The 18,642-nt window shown below is 32.7% G+C and overlaps 2 protein-coding genes across 7 annotated transcripts in view; one reads left to right on the forward strand and one right to left on the reverse strand.

Annotated features, from left to right (window-relative positions):
- The window catches only part of LOC105205719 (transcription factor SPT20 homolog), a 56,665-nt gene that overhangs the window by 33,029 nt on the left and 4,994 nt on the right, over window positions 1–18,642 (forward strand). The window contains exons 1-10 of one of the 5 annotated variants that reach the window (XM_026132310.2): window positions 13,337–13,504; window positions 15,102–15,212; window positions 15,368–15,562; window positions 15,706–15,824; window positions 16,276–16,522; window positions 16,711–16,923; window positions 17,374–17,555; window positions 17,689–17,889; window positions 18,255–18,414; window positions 18,493–18,570. In XM_026132310.2, the coding sequence (XP_025988095.1) occupies window positions 15,165–15,212; window positions 15,368–15,562; window positions 15,706–15,824; window positions 16,276–16,522; window positions 16,711–16,923; window positions 17,374–17,555; window positions 17,689–17,889; window positions 18,255–18,414; window positions 18,493–18,570 (1,443 nt within the window). In that variant the 5' untranslated portion in view covers window positions 13,337–13,504; window positions 15,102–15,164. Of the gene's footprint in view, window positions 1–13,336; window positions 13,723–14,217; window positions 14,708–15,101; window positions 15,213–15,367; window positions 15,563–15,705; window positions 15,825–16,275; window positions 16,523–16,710; window positions 16,924–17,373; window positions 17,556–17,688; window positions 17,890–18,254; window positions 18,415–18,492; window positions 18,571–18,642 lie in introns of those variants that run through there. The other 4 variants (XM_026132308.2, XM_026132312.2, XM_039457663.1 and 1 more) reach the window with 4 other exon arrangements.
- Window positions 6,357–13,284, reverse strand: LOC105207785 (ATP-dependent zinc metalloprotease YME1L). 2 transcript variants are annotated; one of them, XR_003268399.2, is made up of 14 exons: window positions 12,823–13,284; window positions 12,098–12,235; window positions 11,500–11,916; window positions 11,027–11,246; window positions 10,846–10,943; window positions 10,493–10,736; window positions 10,253–10,385; window positions 9,809–10,046; window positions 9,077–9,319; window positions 8,680–8,826; window positions 8,202–8,363; window positions 7,914–8,034; window positions 7,311–7,416; window positions 6,357–6,604 (listed from the first exon to the last, which is right to left on the reverse strand). XR_003268399.2 is itself a non-coding variant. In XM_026132314.2 (13 exons), exons 1-13 carry the CDS (start codon window positions 12,847–12,849, stop codon window positions 7,361–7,363), a joined length of 2,244 nt encoding a protein of 747 aa, XP_025988099.1. In that variant the 5' UTR covers window positions 12,850–13,284; the 3' UTR covers window positions 7,194–7,360. The 2 variants fall into 2 exon arrangements, 1 of the variants encoding a protein (XP_025988099.1); XM_026132314.2 differs by lacking the exon at window positions 6,357–6,604 and having other exon boundaries at window positions 7,194–7,416.

Consider the following 18,642-nt stretch of genomic DNA (forward strand, 5'->3'; position numbering starts at 1 on the left):
ATACGGTCACACCTACGCTGCACATCTCTCAAAGTCCGTAATAATAATAGATTTTTATTTTCTTCCATATGTAGATCTAGAAATGTCATTCAAACGATTGCGAATCCTTTTAATAGAATTGATTTCATAAAGTTCAATGTGTGTTAAATAACTTTCGTCCTGACCTAGCCTGTCCTTTCGTCCTGACATTTGCGGGGAAAATGTTATTTGCGATCAGTGATAATCTCTTAAATATAAGTTCAACCCTTAATACGCGATAATGGGCATAATAATTAACAAGATAATAAGAATGATAATTATTATTAATCATAATCCTGGTTAAAGTGATATTTTTCACAATAAATTCTTACAGTATTCTAAGATGTTTGCTAGTATTATTAAAATATGTTGCCAATTTAATTTGAGGCATATTCCAACTTCAATTTAGAAACATGTTTTCAAGATCTACAAATAATCAGCGCGCAGTTTGCGTGAACTAAAAATTGTAAAAGTTCATACAAATATTATTAACCATTAAGATTCGTCTCGATTGAAAAATAGCGTTTTTCTTCTTCTTAATTATATTACTCACATTATCGCTTCTTATTTCATTTATTATTAATAATTGTTTTCAAATTCTTAAGAACTGGATAATATTCTTAAGTCTAATAATATATATAACGTCATAATCATAATCATGTCTCAATAATTAATTAGCGAAAATATTTATTAAAAATGTCTTGTTATTTATAAACATATCGTTAATTAGCGAGCAATTAACTCGAGGAAAGAATTTAGGATGCGGATGCACATGTTGGTGGAATACAGACGGAATCGGATATGCGGCGGAAGCTGCATAATAAAATGCGACCACGTACTGATGGATCGCGATACCGACGCATTAGTAGCCAGCAGTAAAGCTTAATGTTGATTGCGCCGAGTTTCGGGCAAGCCCGTAAAAATTCTGATTAACCCGCCAGACGTGACGGCATGTACCATTCTAAGTACACTCCAATAAAAATACACCAAAAAAAAAAAAGATAAAAAAGCACAGGGGAAAAAACAGAAAAACGACGTAGGGAGGAGAGGTATGAAGGGTTGGTCGGAAATGTACGCGTACAATCGCGAAGAGGGACATCAAGTTACTTTATATGCGCAGGTTGCGGCATCGCGTGCAACAAAACGATTTGCGGGCGAAGATCTCGCGACGATGTTGGATTCAATAAAGGAGCGTATTCGAAAATGCAGTTGCGCGTTTAAAGCACTCTTTCAGCTTCTATGAAAGACTGCGGATCTTGGTTCTTGAAGGCATTACAATGCGAGTACGCTCGAATGACCGATCGATCAATAAAGAAAAAGTCTAATAAGACTAACAATAAGCTATATCATATACAAAGAATTTCCAGAAATTTAATCCTAAAAATATTGCAATGGGCAAAATTCATGAAAAACTAACAATGAGTAATGCAAGTAGAGTTTTTATCTAGAACAGTTTTTTTAAATAGATTCAAGATTTAGTTTAGATACAATCATAATATATATTTAAGTAATTATCTTTTTCTGTACATATATATATATATATTTATAAAAAATATTATAAAAATTAGAAATAGATTAACACTCTACTTCAAATCTTCGTGATTGAAAAATGAAAGCGGCTTTTCTAGAAATTTTATTTATTAATATAAAAGTAAAATTTGTATATAAAAGGGCTTTATTTGTTGAGAAAGTACGTTGTTTCTAAAAAAATATACTTATTCCAAAAATTAGATGTACCTAATATATTAGTTATTTTCTATATTTAGAAAGTTGAATAATAATATATTATACTAAACTATATAATAATATGTACTATACTTAAAAAGCTTTGCTGTGAATTTTTATAAAAGCGACTCATTCACTTCGTAAAGTTTTTGTTGCACTGAACAGGCGCATTGCTACCATTTCCAATTTTTCAACCCCTCTTTACGTACTTCCTATGACTCATCTTTTCAGCATATATTTAGATGCAAAACGTTTGCGTCACAATGTGCATTTCTAACAATAAGTAGAAATTTAAAAGTGGGACTTATTTAGTGCTGGACTTTATTCGGCTTAGGTACCTTGTATATATCGTTGGCCAAAATTCTAAACAACGAAGAAGATAGATGAGATAAAATATATTTATAATCTCTTAATCAGGAATTGTACGATTACGTTAGTGATTTGGCAATTAAAAAAAAGACATCTATTAGTTGAAAAATTACAGTGTCACCGTGGAAGTGCAATGTTGTTCAGGTGTACATAAAATTTGAGGGAAAAAACCAGCCGACTCGCCGTCCTGTCGGACCGAACATCCAGCATCCCGACATCTCGTGAGATCAGAACTTAAGGCAATTGCGCCTCGGCGCACTGATACAACAAAGGGCACCGTCTAACGCGGTTATACCTCGTAAGCGAAACTCTATTGCTATATCCCATCCTATATTGGCCGTCTCAGAGAGCCCACCTTCATCCATCCTCCATCTTCCTCCCTCGCCTCTACCGTCCAACCTCCTTCACCCTTATCGGTCTATTACTTCCTCTCTCTTTCCGCCGCTCCGTCTCTATCAATACCGACCTAATCTACTTTGCCGGCAAATAGTGTTCGCCTCCCCAGACAATGTAACCCCCTAGAAACCACCCTCGTCCTCCTCGTTCCCCGCACTTGTATCTGCTCGCTACAAGTCCGTGCTTCAAGCCCCCTCACCCTTCGATTTATCCGCGAGCAGAAAACGCGATCATCGCGCGCGTCCGCTCGAATTAATTTGGATTGTTTAGAGATTGTTTTGGGGGCGCGAGTAATTTTCCACGACGGAGAGGTAAAGGGGAGGTAATCCCGAGTGCGATAAGCTGGAACGGAGTTAAGTAATGAATTGATCGTTCGCTTGCTCACCATAATTCCTATAGGCGGTCGATTATTGTTTACTGAATATAAAATTCAGAAAATTATCATAATTTGAAGGAGATATAAATCTCAGAGAAAATATATTAAAAATCTAATTTGCGCCGAAAGTCTGATTAATGATGTCTATCCGGTAAACGGTGGCAAAATCAAGGAGGAAGTTCATCTCCGGTATAATTTTCCTCGAACCACACCTCGTGTATTATAATAACTGAAAATTTTAGATAATATCGCAGGTAATTGGAAAGATATGTGTCATAGATTGTAATCATAATCTATATTGATTCAGATATCGAATCTTTGTCAGTCTTTATTAATCTTGAAAAGTAAATAACGATATGCGTATATAAGATAAAATAAAATTGACAACTTTTTCCTGTTAGCCTTAGCGTATAATGTTAGTTCGCAAATTCTAAATGTCATCTTTATACAACGGTTATTGTATGTACTTGCTCTCACAATGTGCTGTCTGTTAAAAATGAAATGTTATTTCACATCATGGAAAGAATGGTTTTACTGAATCTAAAAATTTACCTGGATGTAAATCTGAAAATAATTTTGTTAAATCATTAGAATTATACAGAACACTCAAGCTAGTCACTAGAATGTCACTAGAATCAAAACTTTCTGCAGTATTACATTATATCCTTGAGTATCCTTTGTTATTTTGATAATCCAATAAAATTATTTTAAGATCTATATCCAGGAAAATTTTTAAATACTTCAATAAAATAAGTCTTTTTGTACATTTTCCTGTTTAAAAAATCCGATAGCATGACATAAAAAAAAATCTATATAATCTTTTCGTGTTTTTTATTTGTAAATATCAAATTTATTATCGTTTTTATATTATTTAGTATATAATTTAGTAATCATCTTTAATGAATGTTTATCTGACCGTATTTTGTCGAAATTGATTGTCATCCTATCACTTAAGTATTACGTCATACGTAAATACTGAAAATAATGGGATGATAATCAATTATGATAAAATACAGTTATATAAACATTGATTAAAAATTGCTATATACATATATATAGCAAATTGTAACTTTCAGATTGGATTAGATAACTCGATAAGTTGTACAAAAATACACGTTCAAATTAATTATTTAAGTAAGATACATTCTTAAGAAACGATAAAAATAGATAATTTCTTTTTCGTAACTCAAACGAGTTCAATTAAAATAATAACTTATTATAAAATTAGATAAAATATCAAAGTTTAAATCTGTTTTTATGGAAATTAATCTAATAATTTCACGTTGTTAAAAAAGCACAGTTTATAAATTTCCCTCTTTTTCTATTATTAACAACAAATGTACTGCAACGAATCATCTCAACCTAATCATCCTTATGGATCATTTTAATTAAACCGAGCTGTTCAATTGTTACGTCATCCAAGAACGCGTGGGTCATACGTGCGTCAGTCCAATTTGTCGTTTATTCATTATCGCGCTAACTTATTAAATGAAAGCATTAAAAGCAGGAAAATGGTCTTACATAATACAGAGAGCGAAAGAGGGAGAGAGAGAGAGAGAGAGAGAAAGAGAAGGTGTAATGCCGCGGGTTTCCGTCACGGGCGAACAAACAGAACCCGCCGACTCGGTTCGCCGTTGTTTTACGTGCCATCGGCGATTCGCGGTTGAAACGCACCGGTCTCTGCTTCGCACAGGCCGCGTCGCGTCGTGGCGAACGAGCTCGCTCGTTCACTCGCTCGCATTGCTTGTAATTTAGTAATGAATACGTACGTACCGTGCACACGTGAAGTGTGCGGGCCGCTGATATGTAGACGCGTAACATCTGGCGGCCTATGAAATGCAGGCACGGCCGAACGAACGGCCTGCAGCTGAACGTTACGACCGACGAGAGTTATGAGCCCCGACTCAATCTCCGGTCCACGTCCGATATAATTGCGATACTAAAGCTCCGGCACAAACTCCGGTAAAACGCGTAAATCGCGCGCTTTTCTCGCACGATGTGCGGTCACATCATCGAGACGTTGATGATGATGATGATAATGGTCAGGGAAAAATTTCGAGCTGATCGAATTTTTCAAAAGACAAAGAACCCAGGAAATCGTTTCTTCGTGATTCATAAGAAAATGATTGCGACATTAAACAGTGGAAAATTGTAAATGCGCTTTCCCAGAAAACTGAAGGCTGAGAAGCTCTCATTATCAAATTTAATTGGTAATGCGAGTTTTATAAAATATGCTTATTGGCTTATGAGTATTAAATCGATTGTTACAAATGCAAAGCTGTTATAAAAAATAAAAAATAAAAATACACCAACATTTTGTTGAAAAATGTCAAATCCATCGTTCAAAATTATTCAATGTTTAAAATTAATCTTCTTCTCATTACCAAATCTAAGGATAACTCATAATGAGGGATTTATAAAATATGCTTAATAGCTTGCAATTATTAAATCAATTATTACAAACATAAAGCTGATATTTTTCAAGCAAAAACTGCATTGACGTTCAAGTTTCAACACTGATGATCCTTTGTTTAAAAATACTCTTTAAAATTAATCTCCTTCCTCCCCTCCCTCCCATTTACGAAATTAGCATTTGTTAATTAATCGGAATTAATGTTTGTGTTCTCGATGCATACATGATCATTTTTATAGATATATCATACCGGAAATTTAGCAATTTTTTTGTTATATATAAAACAAGTTCAGTACATCACCATTGTGCTGTGACGTAATTTGCAATGCAAAATCGATCTAACATATATTGATCGCATTCAAATCATTCTTCCGTAGCTGTGTCACTCATTCGTATGAGTATAATCGAAAAAAACTGTTAAATATACAACCGTTTGTTACACTAATTTGTTATTCACAGGATATTATCGATATACATTAAGATGCATAGAAAAATGCAACGAGTCGTGACATGCACAAATGTAGCAGCATATGCAGTACCGTGCTGTGAGTAAATTCAAACATCATGAGCAAACATACAAACATATCGTAACCGTACGTTACCTTAATTGAGGTATTGCAACGATCATTCGACACTCCATTTTGCACTTCCCCGATGCGCGATTACTCTGCATTGTACTGCGTTCATAAAATAAATAAGAATATATATTTATATATTACAGAAATCACTTCATTAAAAGTCATGGCTATCAAATATTTGCACGAAAATAACGATATATCTAATGTACATATTTGTTGAAATAAGACTGGATAGTGCCAGAAAATGAAAGTTTAAAGCTTTAGAAATTTCTAAATTATATTATGTGTTCAATAGAAAATAGTTGACAGATTCTGCTAAGCTCTTTTTTCTTGCACATTTTCTTATACATATTTTGTCATTTTTAAAGAAATTCAAATTATTTATAGACATATGTCAACAAAAAAATTATAAAAATATATAACAAAAAATTATAATTATGGATTTCGAAGAGTAACAAGGATTGAAATAACACACAAAAAATCTGAGATATGTATATAAATATTTGTGTATGTATATACATAATTCAATACAATTTATACTTATATCCATTGAAATTAAAATTTATTATACTCGATATATTCGCTGAACACTTTGCGATTTATCGATTGCGAATCCCAAGTGTAAAAGGAAGACAAAAATATTGATTCCTGTCATCAATCTCGATGAATTCCATTTTTGAAGAAAGTAGGATTGTTCAAATTTTATATTAAATAAACGCAGACCAAAAACTGCAAGGAAAAATTAATGAATTTTTCGAAAAATGATTTATCTGGTTAAATAAATTTTTTCAATATATTTTTGTTATTTGTACGTATATGTGTGTTTAAAAATCACAATAAAATCTATTTAAATCTATTTAAATTTTCAGGTAAATCGTCGATTTTTATTCATGGCATTTAATAATTCTCCAAAATTCGCATTTAATCAATAATAAAAATAGATGCTGTCGAAAACAAATTGCAAAAAAATATCAATTTAAAATAAATATATATAACCATTATAGTACAAATGGTAATATTTTGACATTTTATTATTTTTTATCAAATACACATAGAATAGTTAAGCATGTTATTTTTTTTTAATTTATTTATTAAAAATTTAAATAACAAAGAAAATGAGAGAAAATATATTTATAATCTTAATAATATATAACAATAAAATTTACTAATATTTCAAAAATAATATTTACTTCAAAACAAAGGATTGTATGATAACAGCATCTATTTTTAGATATTTAAGTAATCGAATAGCAATTTGCATATTTCTATTAAATATCTAAAAAAAGAAACGATTATTTGAAATAAGATGAAAAAAAGAAAAAAATAGCACAATTTTCATTTGGAATACTTTACAACCTTATACGAATTAGGCTTCGTACATGTGTACTAGAATTTGATGTCGCACATCTACGGAAATTTTATATAATAATTATACCTGATTCATTTTTTGATAAATGTTATCAAATAATTATATTTAAATTAAGATCATTTCGTCGATCTCTTTGGATCTGCAGAAGATTCCCGTTTACTAAGTCCTGTTTCTGAAACAATCAAATACAATATATTTTTCATACAAATGATTGTTGTCCTTGTATTATATAACTTTTTAAAAATTATATATCTAATAGCGAATTCGATTGGACACACTAATGTGTACTGATGCACATTAAAGCGTACACAAATCAACGTAAAGATATGTGTTAAATATAAATATATAAATAGTTAAATCATGAAAACCTCAATGTAATTTACTGTATTGTTTGGTAAAATATGTATTTTATCGTCTAAGATATTTGCATTTCACTTAAATTAAATCAATGCACAAAGGATTTAATATACATCAGTGCACACTAGTGCGATCCAATCAAATTCGCTATATATATATATATATATATATATATAAATCCTTATAAATATTTCTATTATTTATATTGTCACATAATTTTATATAAACATTTTTTATTGTATATAAGAAATCAGTATATTTAGTATACATTTTATATTTTATATATTTAAAAATTCTTATTTTATAATCTACCGTTTGCTATGGCAGCCACATCATCCGCGTCCAATGTCTCGTACTGCAATAAAGCTTCTGCTAATTGCTTGTGTTCTTTTGCGTGCGTTTTTAAAATTGTTTTCGCACGTTCATATGATTCCTTAAAACGAATACAAAAGAAGACGATTTAGTTAGTCATAAAAAAGAATTATAATAATTTCTTTATAACCAATAATTCTATTTTAATAAAATGATTGATAATATTGCATGAAAGAAAAAGAAAAAAAACTTTTCTCATATTTTTTAATGCAAAATCGTTAAATTTACCTGTAAAAGCCGCTTTACTTCATTGTCGATGAGCTCGTTCGTGCTTGGCGCGTACGTGCTGCCGCTACCGAAAAGCTTCTTATTCTCCACTATTGACCTGAATCCCACTTTCTCTGACATTCCGTAAATCTTCACCATCATCTCCGCTATTTTCGTCGCCTCCTGCAAAAAGAAAAAGAAATATATATCTCTATATTTATCTTAATTTCTTAACATTTTTGTGGACAAATAAATAAAGTGGTTCTTATCAAATTGTACATATAACATATAAAAATTAATAACAAATCTTTTAAACATAAAATAACAATACATATAACTAAGCATTTTAATTATTCGTACATTTATTAAAAATTTAAATAACGAAAAATATCTTTTTTTTTATTTGAAAATTGAAGAATGAGGCTTCACAAATCAAATAATATTTCGGCTTAGATCGCGTTATAAAATAAAAGTCGAAACATCCAAAATATAATCATACCACTAAATCGGAAGAAGCTCCTGTTGTTACTTTTTCTGGTCCAAATACTAACTCTTCTGCAGCTCTGCCACCCATCATGGAATCCATATTGGCTAACAGTTGCGACTTCGTAATATGATAAACATCCTTCTCATGCATATAGGAAGTCTAAAAAAACAGTATAATATGTAACTTAAAAAGTCGAGCGCAATTTATAAAAATAATTAGACTCCAATTATATATGTATATAAAATTATAAATAATTTTTATAGTCGGTTGAATCGTATACAAATTAAATTACATTTAAAGAAAGATTTCTAAGACAAAATTATTTTAAATATTTAATTAAGATTTTTTATAATTGTCAAAAAACACTATTAATTTTATCTATATAAAAAACTAAAAGTTAGCTACATACATGGCCTAATGATGGTCCTCGTGGTACAATAGTGACCTTATGAAGCGGCGTAGCATCTTTTGTATAAAAGGCTACTAGAGCATGTCCTGCTTCGTGGTATGCTGTAATGCGATTGACTTCCTCATCGCGTAATTTTAGTTTGCCTTCTGGGCCCATCAACACTTTATCCCTAGCATATTCCAAGTGTTTCATAGTGACACAATCTGCTTCATCAATCGCTGCGCGCAATGCAGCTTGATTTACCTATAATAGGAAACTAAGTTTGTTACAAGAATTTATCTTTCCAAATTAAATAAATTAAAAAATTTAAGTTTCAGTGACAAACTGAAAATCCTAAACGTTTTTGTTATGTTAAGAAAAAAATTGATTGCAAATTATTGAAAAATTTATAGATAACACGATTGTAATAATCGTAGCGCAGAGCTGCTTTCTGTATTGAAGATCCGGGTTCAAATCCGATTAGAAACATCTAATTTTATTTGATACCTCTCGGAAAGCAATAGCAAACTAGCGAGAGTATCTTGCCAAGAGAACCCTTCTAAATTACTTCGGAACCGGCGTTTAAACTGTTTTGTATATCTGTATAAATTGTAGAAAGCGCACACCACAGAAATACGTTGAGAGTTACACTACGCTTTTACAAGAATTAAAGACTAAAGAGAGAGAGAGAGAGAGAGAGAGAGAGAGAATATGATATAATCAAAACTATTGTAAGATAATCTTCTTTCCTACCATGTTTTCAAGATCAGCTCCGGTAAATCCTGTAGTACAGCGTGCTAAATAAACCGTATCGACTTCATGTGTTAATATTCTGGCTAAGTAGAGGTCTAATATTTCCTTACGGCCCAAATAATCAGGCTTGTTAACATAAATCTCAACATCGAAACGGCCAGGACGCATTAGCGCTTTGTCGAGATCCTTGCGTCTATTCGTGGCTCCAAGAACAATGACGCCTTCATTTTGACGAAAGCTTTAAAAAAAATCAGTTTTTAAATCTCAAATTTTACTAAAACAAAATATTTCGAATCAAAATTCATTTTAACAAAGTTAAAAACGTAACAATTTGTGAAACATATTGTACATATTTTTAGCAATGTACAGAAGATATGTAATAACGAATTTAAAATGTCCTGTATTGTATACAGCTGTTTAATCTTAATCATTTCATAAACTCACCCATCCATCTCGGAAAGTAATTGATTAATTGTCTGATTTGCATAAGGATGAAGAACCGAGTTCGTTCTTTTTGCACCCACGGAATCGATCTCATCAATGAATACTACGCACGGTGCCTTTTCTTTAGCCGCCCCTGAAAGATCATATAAACTAATAATACATTTTCTACGATTTTGGCAATTTACCAGTTACTGCTATTTTGTCTGTAGAATATCTTTTCGCTTATTGGATTTTACTCACTAAACAAATCTCTGACACGTCGGGCTCCCTGGCCAACGAGGATCTCATCAAATTCAGGGCCCGCCACATGGAAGAATGGCACACCGGCTTCTCCGGCGACTGCACGCGCTAACAAAGTCTTTCCTGTTCCTGGCGGGCCAACCAACAATACTCCCTTCGGCAATTTTCCGCCAAGGGCGGAAAATTTGTCAGGGTTCTTTAAGAATTCTACTACATTTAGAAGTTCTTGTTTTGCCTCATCTACCTGTAATTTTTATAAAAGTTTAGAGTACACAGATTTGCATAAATTAGTTATTAAATAAAATTAATTCAATATTAATAATCAGATATTTTGAAAAATGTTTATTACCTACCCCTTTAACATCGCTAAAAGTGACATGGATGTCCTCAGGATCAATTTCAATCCTATGGCTCATAGGAAGCTTAAATATTCCTCCTCCTGGATAGCTGACTGCATAAATAAATATAAATAATTTAGTCAATGTAGGAACTTGCAATAAGGAATAAAAATGGCGTCAATTTTTATATACGTACGATAAAGCCAAATTACAACAATAATAGCAGAGACAGTTATTATATTCTGCATGACTTTTAGCCACATTGTTCGGCCCCGCATCTGACGTTGTAATCCAGATTCGTATCCCTCTACAAACGCCATTTTTATTCTCTTCTGTTCGTCGACTGTTGCCTCAGTATTGTTGAAGATATTTTTTAGTTTTTCATAATCCGAACCCTTTAGTTCAGGTACCAAACTCTGCAATAAAAAAAAATTATTAAAATATCAAATTTGTCAAATATATATATTTTTTAATTATATTCCAGTAAGCCATCTCAGGTATTAAACCTGTTCCGTGTTACTTATACCTTTTGCACTTAGAATCTTCACTTTCTTTCTAATGCACCAATGTATATTTATTTTGTTTTACACGTAAACAATTTTGAAGATTTCAAGCAACACGAACAGATCTATTGTCAGATCATTTCAGTAAGATATAAATATGTCATACCATTTGTACATTAGAAGACAGACCAAGCCATTTCTTTAGTCTACTCATTAATGGTGGATTCTGCTCCAATTCTATTTTTATATTACGTTGAGACTTGAAAGTACGAATCGACGTATGATTGTGTAGTTTCTTGCAGTACCATGTATGCAACAATCTATGTTGCTGTTTCGACGTTAGATAAATGACAGGTAGAATGATGGGCTCTGTAAATGAGGAGCATGGAAAGTCCTGTTTGTTCTCAGCAAAACTTAGGCCAGATAAGTAAGACACTTTCCATTTATTATTCTCCTGCAAGGATTTTCTAAATACACTGACAGCTATGTTATCCAGCATTAAGCATGCCTTATTGTTCTTCATTTGCAACCCATTTAAAGTGCTCAAATTTACATCTGGTAACTCAGTACAATTTCTTGCCGCCTGAACAAAAATCAAAAGTTTTACTTACATGCACATTTTCATTATATATAGATAAAACAAGCACTAAATTGTAATTCTTAAATAATCAATCTTTATATAATTCTCATATATCTTTGTAATTACATCATTAATTTCTTAATATATATTTTAGCTATGTTTACATAAGTAGATATAAAAGTACCTCCTCGAGACTACCAGGATAAATTATTGTCTCCTCTGCATTCTTTTGTAAAGACTCGTCCTGTTTCTTAACTTGAACCGAATATGAAGTTGTTCTAGGAGTTGCTGTCAATGCCAATTGTGTTAGATGGTACAAGACCTAAAATTCAAAGAATATCCAAATACTATAGTCAAAATATATTTATAGAACTCATTTTAATTCAGTAAAAAGAAAAAATCAAATGAAATTTGATTCTTTAACTGCAATTACCAACATATACAACCAGCTTGAGGAATTGAAAGCTTTATAAGCAAGTAAAATTTTATATAAATCACATTAACTTTATGACTTTTTATTGTAATTATTCTAAATTTAATATATTGTAAAAATTATAAATGACAAGAGTCATCTTAAATTCTGTAAAGAGAAGAAATTAAAAGAAATTCTTTAACTGCAATTGCTAGCATACATGATCAGTTGGAATAAAAGTTTTGCAAGCGCATCATGTCGCAATCACAGCGACACAATCTATCTTATACGTCTGCAATCTCGAAATGAGTAATTTCATATCAAGCAGATAAAAAGTAAATCAAGCGCCTAAATATACGTGTTTAGGCATATAATTTAACAAAGACTAAATACTCGTATATTTATTTAAGAGCAGTAAATCATATATATATATGCGAGACATGCAAAATATACTGACAGAAGCATGATGCAACGTGTAGTACGTCAGGAGCACGAACCTGATTGTGAGACTGAAGAGATATCATAATTGCGAGTTGCGGGATGAGAAAATCCTGCGAATTTACGTGGCACTATGAACAATCCGGAGTTGAAGAAACGATCGCGTGAAACCGATGAATCGCGTGGAAACGTACATACGAGCACGTCGCCGATCGTCCAGGTTGCCCTGTTTGACGGGTGCAAATCTGACGTAGTTGGACGGCCGCGGTGTTTCTTGGTGTTCCTCGCGCGTACAGTCACGTGACCGGTCACTTGGCAATTTGTTGAAACATTGAACGTGATTTTTTTTAATGTGCGAGGACCAACTGTATTTTGAACGCGGAGCCAATTGATGGTTAGTCGTCAAAGGCACGAACTAAAAGTTTATTAGGCTCGCCGATGACTCACGCTCACTCACCAGCAATCAGAGTCCCCTAGGGACTCTAGCGCCAAGTCAATGTGCGGGGGCGACTTGCGGGCGAACTACGAATCGGCTACGCCGTCCGTCGCGACAGCGAACGGTGTGGAAGATCTACTAGAAGGTTTCCCCACAGTCCGTGGTCGTGCATGCGGTGTTTGTATAGCAGGTTACGCTGCGCTCTCCGCGAAATGACGTTTGTTGCTAAATATCGGTCGCGCCGGAGCGAGCAGTGAGCCGCCGAGATATCCATCACCGTGGATTGCCTCCGCGTCAGAGACTAGGTACGAACGTAAAGGCACCTGCGACAGCCCGTCCGTCTGTCCGTACGCACTCACGCACGCACGCACGCCGAAGGCACCGTCGCGCGCCGGACCTGAATCCCCGTGAGCGACAGGAGTGAGCAAACGAACGAACACAACGGTGAGGTTAGGACGTGCTAGAGTCGAGCCGAGGGAGTCGACGTGCGTGCAGCTGATGTCCACTCCCCGACCCAGCGAAGGTAAATTCGCGAACGGTCACCGTGTCCAAGCCGGTCGGCGCGTCGCGACGCCGTGCGGCGCCGCGACGCACGCCCGTGTTCGGACGCCGCGTCGCGACACCGTCGCCGCCACCGCACGCTACCGCGAGACCTGCCAGACCTAACCTCTCCTCGCTCCGCTCGCTCGTTTTTGCATCACTTAGACGCGTCACGACGCCAATTCGCCAATTTGCCCTGGCAAATTCATCATTTTGTCCTACATTTCCTCAATTCGTCAGTTTGCTTTCGCGCGGACTGACCGTGACGACGGCCTCGGCTTGTTTATCACTACTTTCTCTCAACAACGACAGATCGTCTCTTGCGTCAATTGTGGATGAGATAGGCATCGATTGGCCTCATCGAACACGCACGATACAAGATCGCGGGATTTATCGCGGGAACTCGCGAAAAACACGCATTAATTGTATATTCTACGTTGTGAACACAACAGGCATTTGTATGTGTGCCAGTAGATGGACGTCGTGAATAATTATGTGTTGTTGGTAGTTTGTATTAATTGCCTGTCCCTTGACTGTACAAAACCAGTTTCTGTTGTGACTCTTACATACTTTCATAGTGGCTACAAAGAAAACTTCTGAACGTAACATTTAAAATGTGTATTTTCTAAGCATTGTTAGATAAAATGTACCATAACAGTGAATTTGTAAACATGGGTTTATTCAGTGATTTTTTAACAGTGAATTAATATTCAGTCTTATTTCATGTCTGTTTAGCTATTGTTAACTATTATTTTACCATTCTTTAACTATTGTTTAATTTATATTTTTAGATGCAATGTAGTCAATTTATTGCTATGAGTCACAATAGAAATTTGTACAATACATATCTTGTCAAGAACTTGGAATACACATGCATATTATATAAAACTTGATTTATATAATAAAAATGTATATTTAGACATTATCGAGGTGTTAGGAATCTTGTAAATTTATAATGGTCATAAATGGTAAGATATTCTAGGTGAAAAATGTATATGTCTAAAAAATGGAATACTTTAATTAAAGAAATGTAAAATTTGTTTAACATATGTAAAACAGATACAATTGGATTATATTGTTAAAAGATTATTCTTTATTTTATCATTGTAATTGTGTTTATTATACTTTATAGAATTATTTTCAATCAAATTCTTATTTCAAAAAGAAAATGTTAAAGCATTAATTAAATTGTTATATTTATATATTTAACGTAGAATACTTAAATTGTTACAAAAATCAATAGTTGTTTTACACATGTCTTGATTATAGATATTATATTTTGTACCATTTTTGACAGTCACAGTTTATGTAAACAAGTAATATATATGTATAAGTATGTATTTGAAGGATACATTCTTACAGAATATGAACGATTATCACCGCATCAGATATGACATTAAGTGGCATCAGTAATCAGAAGTTACAATGATTGGTACAGCCTGTACTTTGGAAGATGCGTGTCGACAGGCTCAGGTGTGTGACAGTTTTCAAACTATAATTCTTTAACTATGTTCTTTGAAACTATGTTTCAAAACTTTTAATCTGTTCTTAAAAGAATGCTTTTTTGATATCTACTCTAAATAAAGATAAGATAATTTTATAATTTAATCATTGCATTGTTTACGCAGGGTATGATTAATCTAGTATCCAGATGTTGGAAAAATGCCCAAGGTCAGAATTCATTGGCCTTAACATCGGACAAATCATTATCCTCTCAGAAAAAAGAGCAAAGTCACTCCAGGCATAGTATCCAATCCAAACTCACCAGACTCTATTTTGAAGAACTTTCTGCGGTTCCTCATGCAACTCCAGATTCAGTTTTGGTATAGTCATTTTTTAAAAATATTTATGTTATTTTTACTTTATTTTGTTTTTTTTTAATAAAATATATTGCAACGCGATATTATATACAATACTATATATTTTTGTATACTGGTATAATGTGAATTTATTTTCAATGTTACAGCACAATCTTGAGAATGAATGCGACCTTTTGGGGCTGTTAGTGAAAAAGGAAGGTTTAAATACATTAATCGTTAATCTCTATGCTGGTAATAAAGGATACTCATTAGCTGTAAGAAATAGGTAAGTGTCTGTTTTAGAATACTGATTATCTTACTGAAACATTTGAAGTGCTGATTAGTAATAATAAAGAATATGTGACTCTTTAAATTCAATGATAATTGACAATGATAATTCAATTACAGGATTTAGATCAAATTATAAAAAAAAGCTTTGTAATACTTCTTGTACGAAAAGAGTATTATTCATTATTCATTTAAATCTTTTGATTTCTTTGATTGTCCACTTCCAATGTCATGTTGTTAAATAATCATCTTTATGCCACAAAATTATTGTAATATACTATTGGTATCACATTTAAAAATATTAAATAAGTATAATCTTGTTGGAGAGGTTTAAAGTGTTTGAAATACATACCAGACAAATGCATTTTTATGTGATTAATTTTTAAACGTTAGTTCCTTAATTTTAGAATTAGAGTTTAAGATTAATACAAAGATATTTTTTTCGATAGCGATAAGGGAAATCAATACGATAAAAATTCATTAGCCGAGACACAACTCATGGGTTATGAACAGGGTGAACTACTTTCATGCATAGATAATGGCCAATTGCCAGCTATGCTAGCCGAACAATTAGAATCCAATTATTCACATTTATTTTACGACGGCTGTATAATCGCTGAAGTTCGAGATTATCGAAGATCATTATCTCATAATAGAGCCAAGGTTCACCATGTACTTCTTAAACCTACCACACAGGTAAGATCTTGTCATTGAAAATATTCATTATAGGTGATATATAATATAAATAACGATATCACAATGATTATTATAAAAAAATATTTATAATATACAATTATACTTTAAACTAATATATCAATTAAAATCTAGAAATTATTAATTACATTTAATATAATTTAGAATCTTGATTACTATTTTATGTATAGAGTGTACTTTCGGATGTATCGACACTTACGAGCGACGGAGATTGGAGCCATGAGGAGCGATTAATGTTGGAATCACATTTAGTAGCAGCTACTCAAGGTCCTCTATGCCTGGATCCGAATCCTATTCCTACCTTAGCTAGTACAAGAATTAAGCAGTCTAAGTCACTGCTTACCGATCATCAACTCATGCGACAAGCAAAAAAATTCTCTCAGGTAATCTTTTAGTTGGAAACTTATTTACAATCTATTATTTAAATGTGTAATAAAATTAGATATTTAGTTGTAAGAAATATTTATTAAATACTAAACGACAAAAGATATTTAAATGTTGCATGAAAAAAATTATAACAAATTTTGTAAAATATAATTTTTTTTATGCTACATTTAAATATTTTTTGTTTAGTATTTAATAAATATTTCTTATAACTAGGTCCAATATTATTGCGCATTAAAAAAAAAATATATATATATATATAGAGAGAGAGAGAGAGAGAGAGAGAGAGAGAATGAATAATAATGACACAAGGGATTTCTACTATATAGTAATTATAATAATTTGAGAAATTTTATTTGATCAATATACATTTATTACACTGCTTGTTATGCGCCACATCTGGTTAGCACATAAATTTCACGGAGACATTATGTGTTGTTTGACATCAGGTCACAGTAAATCGAAAAAGAAAATTGGAACAGCTGGCTCAGTCAGAAGGACAAACGATATATGACTTAATGCAGAAATTCCATACGAAAAAAAGAGGATTAACGACCAATACTGCCTGTCCACCGCCTTCTCTTACAAACCCTCCTCTGCTTCCACCGTCTACAACAATCGATGTTTTAAGGTTTATATCAAGCATGTTTTTTTTCCACATTTTGTTTGTATCATTTTTGCAATGTGTACATTTTATCCTTTTATGACTTTTACCATAAGATGTAAGATATCCATGAAATTAGTTAATAATGGAATTTGATTAGATACGCGAAAGCATACGAGCGGCCACGAGAAACAAAAGACTGTTCACCACAAGTTATAGAAGAATACATATTAAAACCTGCGGAAAGTCAGGATTATATAAAACTCTCGATCCTGCAGAGGCCTGCTACTTCTGAGTACCTGGGAGAACTTTATATGGATAAGAATCATCGGGATGGAGAGAGAAATGGTTCTTCTTGCCGGTAAGTTTATATTATTATTGTTGCAAATACGTATAGTATAGCATAGAATATAATATTACATTTTAGCAGTATTGTAGAAATGTTGCAAAGTTGTAACATTGATAAAATGTTTTGTACTATATGAGACTAGTTATAAATACATCAATATAGGTTTATTCTTTTTTTTGTAACAATAATATATTTTATCTGAAAGTATAATTATTTGTCACACATAAACATGAATATTATTAATTTGATATTATTAACTTAACGAGCAATTTAATACTTTTGATGCTCAGGAGCATTTGAAGAACCCCTTTTCTCCCTGAAAAATTGTATAATTATTTACTAATAAATCTTGATACTGAATTTGTTTTCTGAATCAGTTTTACATTGGGTACCAGAGCTGTGGCCAATCATTACTATCAGCAATTTAAAGAAATATTTACAGAAGAGGGTAGGAAAAATGTAAGAATAGAACATATTATACCAGGGCAGGCTCCTCGTATTGCATGTACACCTGGCATGCAACGAGTACATCAACAGGTGCGTTGCCTTTTTTTTCATTCACATCTATTTTTTTATCTTTTGACTTTCACTGAATAAATATTTAACTTCTTTCAGGCGCAAGCAAAAAGCATTGCGGCGCAATTAGCAGTTCAACAGCTGCAGCAGGCTCAATCTCAACAAGTAACACAACAGGTTTGTAAGCTCAATTTACCTTTTTTTTTTATACATGAATAAAAGAGTCACCAGAAATAGAATACCTAAATT

Source organism: Solenopsis invicta, chromosome 14 (genome assembly GCF_016802725.1).
Source record: "Solenopsis invicta isolate M01_SB chromosome 14, UNIL_Sinv_3.0, whole genome shotgun sequence".
Lineage (NCBI taxonomy): Eukaryota > Metazoa > Arthropoda > Insecta > Hymenoptera > Formicidae > Solenopsis > Solenopsis invicta.